Source organism: Ceratina calcarata, unplaced genomic scaffold (genome assembly GCF_001652005.2).
Source record: "Ceratina calcarata isolate Rehan_Ccalc_2016 unplaced genomic scaffold, ASM165200v1 scaffold447, whole genome shotgun sequence".
Classification (NCBI taxonomy): domain Eukaryota; kingdom Metazoa; phylum Arthropoda; class Insecta; order Hymenoptera; family Apidae; genus Ceratina; species Ceratina calcarata.
Genome location: NW_017168597.1, coordinates 131,547 through 138,246, shown reverse-complemented (window position 1 = coordinate 138,246; position 6,700 = coordinate 131,547). Strand labels below are relative to the sequence as shown.

General features: G+C 40.4%; 1 protein-coding gene across 1 annotated transcript in view; it reads right to left on the bottom strand.

Annotated features, from left to right (window-relative positions):
* Window positions 1-6,700, bottom strand: part of LOC108627182 (neuroligin-4, X-linked-like) — a 139,088-nt gene that overhangs the window by 17,546 nt on the left and 114,842 nt on the right. The window contains exons 5-7 of the mRNA XM_018028282.2: window positions 5,448-5,757; window positions 4,657-4,864; window positions 3,394-3,648 (exon numbers count right to left, since the gene is read on the bottom strand). Coding sequence (XP_017883771.1) covers window positions 3,394-3,648; window positions 4,657-4,864; window positions 5,448-5,757 — 773 coding nt within the window. The remainder of the gene's footprint in view (window positions 1-3,393; window positions 3,649-4,656; window positions 4,865-5,447; window positions 5,758-6,700) is intronic.

Sequence of the window (6,700 nt, the reverse complement as noted above, 5' to 3'; positions counted from 1 at the left end):
GGTACATTCTTTTCGTTCGAAACGATAATTTGCCCATCACGCAATTCCAGTCGGACGAAAAATTCATCTGGTCGTGTTAAAAAAAAATATATATATCCACAGTAGTCTTTCCTATTGCCACATTGATCACTCGTTCCGTTCGAATGAGAAAACAGTAAATGTAGCGTTAATAAATAGGAGAAAGCATAATTTCTGCTGGCCACGCAGCGTTCGCACAATTGATAACCTTCCCAATGAAATCTATTTAAAACTTAATTACCCGAACGTAATGACGATCGTAAATTCACCGATTCGGATAGTTATTAAATGAGATTCATTTATGAACTACGCCAAGCGTCTATTCATAAACACGTGTATCCGTTTTATATTCTTAATCTGATATTCGTAATTCAAGAGTGAATACACATAATTAGCAGAAGTCCTTAGTTAAATATGATCTCGCTATACAATGGTTACATAAATGGTACTTTATATCCCTATTAATTAAACAGATTTATCGCGCGGTCACGTGCTTCGCAATCATTAATCAATTACGCTACGTAATTATACTCGTCCAGCGGTAATTGTTGTTCACACTTCGCCCGATCGAAAGTCTACACCATTTCGTTTAACCAAACGACAGTAGAACAAGATTCTTAACACCACGAATGGTTCAAGTATACTTTCATAAATGCCGATAATATTTACTGCAAAATTTGCAAAATCTTTTTGAGGTTTTAATGAAACCTTGCCTATTCGAGTTATCCAGAATTTTCATTTTCCCCCGGGAGGACCGGTGAGAATCGGGAGATGAAGTTTGATCAACAAACTTCGGGATTTACACAATGCGCTGGACACGGCGCATGGATTATTGCGTATAGAAATACAAACAACGACGGCACGGGCAATTATCATATGCAAAATGTCGCATGAATGTTTAATATTATTTTTAATTTTTCTTTTTTTTTTTTTTTGACAAACTGTCCATGAAAATTACGGTCGAGGCCGTTCCCGTTGTCGCATTTGTTTTTGAATGGCTATCTGACGCAGGTGCCGACCGCTGACAACCGGGTGCAATCTCCGTTATGAAATGCTCCGCTCAATTTATTAACCTGTTACTATGTCATTTACATTTTGCTGCGACCTAATTATTATCCGAGACTCGAATTTCACTGAATTCTTCCTAACAAACATTTCGTGCCCTCCATAGAAAAAGACTATAAAAATTTTTTTGTTTACGTAGCAGTTAAAACGATTAATAATGCATTGAATTTAAACGAGCCGAGTACTTTGCGAGTATCGACATCGGAGGGAAGGATCCGGTGCTGGTGTTGCAGAAATGCGCGGCAGCCGTGCCGTTTATCAGCCGGTAATCTCGTCACCGGATCGCAGGGAAATCTTCGCCACGGTAAAATTCGTTACCCACCCGTTATAAATCTGGCCCGTATCTCAAAAGGGCCGACCGGTATCTATCTTTCGTGTCGATTCCCCCTTTTGATTCGCGAAACGAAATTCCATTGATCCTACGGCACTCCGAAGCCTTTCAAGCGACACGCGTAACGCGCTTTTGCATAAACTATGAATTATCTTTATATAATTGAAAATGTTAGACTAACAATAATAATCGAAATTGTTAGACTAACAATATTTTATATAATGATCCTTTATTTTTAATTTATTAAAAGTAGTATTAATCTGGTAATTTCGATGTCATTAAAAAGCGACAATGAATAAAGATCGAATCGGAAATTGGAACAGTCACTTGGAACGAGTTCAGACTAAATTAAGTTTAGCTCGAATAAATACATTTTTCCAGCATCGTTTATACCTGCCAGTTCACAGTTCTGGAAAAATGATCCGAGCTTCTGGCGTTTAATTACGTCTGTCATTACAGTGTTGATTAAAAAATCGATTCGACTAAATAAGAGAGTGAATAAGCTCGGGACAGTTACGTATGTTAACAATTCTTGTCTGAACCAAGTTGTATTGATTTCATCTGGCTGAGAATTGAATTTCATTACTGGGGAAATAATTTATTAAACTAAGGGCGTATCTTGCAGCTGCTCGAGCTGCTAAAGCACGTCAAGCACGACTGGATCGTGCCAGGAAACGTTAAAGAGATAAAGATTCCAGGGTATATATCGAACAGGCAACGTTTATCTCAACGTGAATAAAAGATGAGTGAAACCAGAGAAATAACACGTTTGTCCAAAGCTCCAATTAAAAATTGCAATAATAATAATAAGAATAATAATAATAATAATAATAATGCGTATTTATTAATTGACTCATCTTAAACCAGCAGTTTAACTCGTTCACAAATGTTGGCGTCTTGTTTCAGAGTGTACGTGAATTAGCGAGCAGATGGGACTTATTAACGACAGAGGAAAAGCGTAATTTCCAGTGGAATTGCTTTCGGACAAAAAAAAAAAACGTGGTAAATTTCCCTTCGCAAACACGGCCCCAACAAATTTCCATAACCGCGAACGTTAACCAAGGTCTCCAAGATATCTTCCTCTCTGGGGATCTGTTTGTCGCGATAAAATCCCAGGCTCGCGGAACTATTTCATCGTCCATCGTCGCCATCGTAGCCGCGCGCTTTATCTCGTCGAAACGGTGCAGCGACGAGAGCGGTGCCGCTCGCGAGAGAACGAGGATTTTTTCATATCTCGAGGAATGAGACGGACGAGCTCGCGGGATAATTTGCTGGATTCTTTCGCGAGCGCGACGTCAACGCGCGGCATATTAAATTTCGCAGCGACCTTAGTTACACGCTTCGAAGTTCCCCGAATAATACAGCTCTTTCGAATTCTGTTTACTGTACGACAGAGAACACGGGACGATTTAATTATACCTGAGACAGTGGGGGGGATGATTATTTTGCTGAACGTTGGATTTATCTTGTAGATCGCGAGATGGAAACGGTTTAGCGATCGGGTTATTAATGGCGTTTCACGGGTTTAATTTATCCACGGTGTGAGCGCAGATGCGCCTCGAATCTAATTATCTCGTGAAATCGCGCACTTTATAATGCCCCGTTAAATAGTTTATAATCAGACCGGTGGATGTGCGCGGAGTACGTCGATAAGGTATCCCGGTTTGCTGATAACGCGACGCGAAAAATATAGCTGGATAAATTCACCGCGAATTTCCACGTAGTATCTCGCCCGGGAAATAATGAACCTCCCAAGGAATCTCGTTGCTATTCATGAACCACGCCACGTTTAGTTCCGTTGTTCTTTGATCAGTCGGTAAAAAAACAATTTCGTCTTCGCGTCTCGGGATTTAATCCCGGAAAGGAGAACATCCATAATTCCACGTTACCCGATTTACAACCCGTTCGTCCACCGTCGATCGATGGTCATCGGGCGGGTCGTAGAACTTCTCGAAACCATGTAAAATAGGATCACTTACTTGTGGATAGTCGCCCTCTTTCATTTGGTAGTCGAACACGTAGAAATACGTCTTAGGCATCGGCTCTTTGTCAGTTTCCGGTACAGGCGCGATGTGCGGGTTGTTCGGCTCCTTCGTGTGCCTCAAAGTGAACAAATCCCCGGCTTGCACTAATGGCGCTACGAATTGGGCGTCGCTCAACGCCTGAACGCAGGCGTCCTTTGTGTTTATCGGGTGCTGCACCGTGCGCTCCCAGTCCGTGTACTCGTTCACCACCTTGATCAATAAAATATCAAATCGAATAAACGTCTCTCTCTCTCACTCGCCACGATTTTCGCAAATTCGCAACGGACTTTAATCGAAATAATAAAAATGAAATCGTTAACAACCCGTTCGTTACTTTTCGCATCGCGGAACACTGTTATTTTCATCGGTCTCACTAAAATCTATAACTGTCGCAGACCGACTCGGAAACACTTTCACAGTAATAACAACGCCGATGGACAAAACGATATTTCATTCTTTTACTGCAGATTCGAAAAAAACAGGCGAATATAATAATAAACGGGAGCGTGTTCACTTTTTCGCGACTGAATAATTCGATTTGCCGAAAAAGGAACGGTTCGCCTGGAGTGTGAACGAAATTTTCTGTGAAAACACGCGAGAGTATTAATGGAATCGGAAACTGCCCGCTATTTTCCAGACTGGAATTTAAACATCGAGGAACTTATACGATGCGAGAATTATATTGAACAATTAACGGATCGTTCAACCGGCCAATTAGATAACGCTTTATGATCACAGATAATTATAGTGATATATTTTTAAATCCCGGTGCACGCCGGCAACGAGAATTATTCCCAGAGAGCATTATGAAAACGCTATGCAACGAAATAATCTTCGGAATCGTTGGCTTAACGGAATGTACGAGCGGCGAACGAGCACCGGCGCCGTTAAACGCTCGATCGCGTGATGCTCGAAATGCTTTTCATTAGCCAGTTTGGTCATCAGAATTTTTTATGTTTACTACCCGATTGCGATCGGGTAATTAATATACAAGTCGAAGAATGTAACCGGAGGGAGAGTCGCGAATGGCTGATTCGCGTTTTTAAATCAAGAGTAATGCTCGCGTGTGCATATCGAATTGATATCACAATTATTCCCGTACTCTGACCTTACTCGTGCCGTTAATTTCGTATTCAGTTACACAGTAATGATTTTTTCATGGATAACAAGGATTAAGAAAAATGTATGTAATTTATTTAATAATTTCAGAGAATTTACCGTGTAGAATATTTCTGTCAGGTGGTACTCGTACGCGTTTCTCACGTACGTCCTGATGATCCTGTCTCTCCTCTCGCCCTCGAAACCCTGCTGTACATCCTTCTCGGCGAACTTCCACAGCGCTTCGCTGGTCGTCACGCCAAATAATAAATCGTACTTGTTGTTGCTCGTGATTGGAGCTCCGTGTTCGGCTTTCTTTGGCAGTGGCCTGAAATAAAATTCCAAATTCGACTTGCTTCTCTAAAAAATATTTTTCAATCTCCTCTTCAACTGTTTTCTTAATATTAAAAATGTTTTTGCGAGTGTTAAAGAATTTGTTGGGACGACGGACGCCTTACAAAAAAAAATAATTGCAAATACTTAGGAGATTGGTTCCACGACACCGTTGTAACTAGTGCGGGGCAGGGGGAGTCGAATATGCTAATGGACTTTGTAGAACAAGCCCGGGTCATTTACAATCTCGTTAATGAACCGCACTAATGTCCACGGTGGTTTGAGCCGGTTCTGCATCTGCTTTACATTTAATGAGGGCCGTCCTGATAAAGTTCCTAAACGAAGATGTTACGTCGGTTCCTTTCACGGATGGAAATTGGTATCGATACCTCGTAAGGACATTTCAGAAAATTCTCGTTACTCACTTATATTAATTAAAACAAAAGATCTATTTTCATTTCAATCTTTCACTTAATAATTTCTTTGAGATATTCATATGCATAAATTATTTAGTTGTACAATTTGTATTTATTGCGATTGATTAATGTATAAATTTTTTTATTTTCTCTAATTCTTACCCGAATCCTTGGAACTCCGGACCCATGTAGGAGAGCAGATCTTTTTGAAAGTCAGGCTTGATGACGACACCGTCGACGCTGGGTCCGAAAGCGCTTAAGAACGTCGGTGGCTGAATGTCGACCTGCATCAACTCCTCGAGACCCCGTTCTCGAAGACAGTCGACTATCAGCTCATTGTCCTTGAGTAGATCCTCAGGTATTGAGCAGTTGACGGCCTTGGCCAGTTTCAACGCGTACGAAACAGGATCCTCGACCACTGCCCACGACGAAAGGGCACTTCCCGATAATAGGATGGCTCTCTTGAATAAGCCTGATCACACAATAATCACTATGTTAATCCCAAAGTGAACAGATCTACTCTAGAATTCGATTCTAATCTTAAATCGAAAATTATAATAAGAAAAATTGTTTTAATTAACAGGAAACAAAACGAATTAATAAAAGATGACATTTTCAGTTGTAACAAGCAGTGTATGGTTGCCGACCTCATTTTCATAAATCTTCTTAGGCAAAAGGAATGTGTACGTCTCTTTTATGATCTCCTGATTTAAGCGCCTTTGTAAAGGAAATATTGACAATATGATCAGAAAAATACTGATCCCCCGATCGCAGGTACATTACACGTAAACTCAAGCACAGTCTCGAAGGAGAAGCCAGCTTCTGCTTTTTATATCGTCAAGAGAAACAAGTTGGCTCGCCGTCTACTCGTCGATAGTCTATTCCAGCGTGCAATAAAGCACGTCAAAAGCAAGACATGTTCTCCGATGATACGTGCTTATTGAAAAATAAAATACAAACCCGATATGTTTGTTCATTACGTTTCAAAATTTCTAATTTTCTTTACATCCTGTTAATAATTTCGAAGTGTTCGTACGCGAGGGGTGGAACGAGTTTTGCGATTCGCGACGCTTCCGCCGAGGGGAAGTTCGCTGAAACTTGCCCGGATCGTTGTTCGTTGTTTCAAAGATTCGGAGAGAAAAGACTACGCGGGACTCCTTAATTATTAATCAGTTCCTCCTCTATCGAGCGACGGATGTTTTCGCAACTGCGTTAAGTCTACACGGAATTCCTGTTATAACTTTGTTTTTTTTTTTACCTACTCACAGGTTAAAATAAACATAGAAAATGAACCTCGAATTGCACTAATAGCAGTAATAGTTCATTTGGCTAATAATTATAATTGCATAAAAGTAATTATTCTAAAATTAATAAATCGTTCTACAGGAAATAGAATGTATATAAACATTATATAT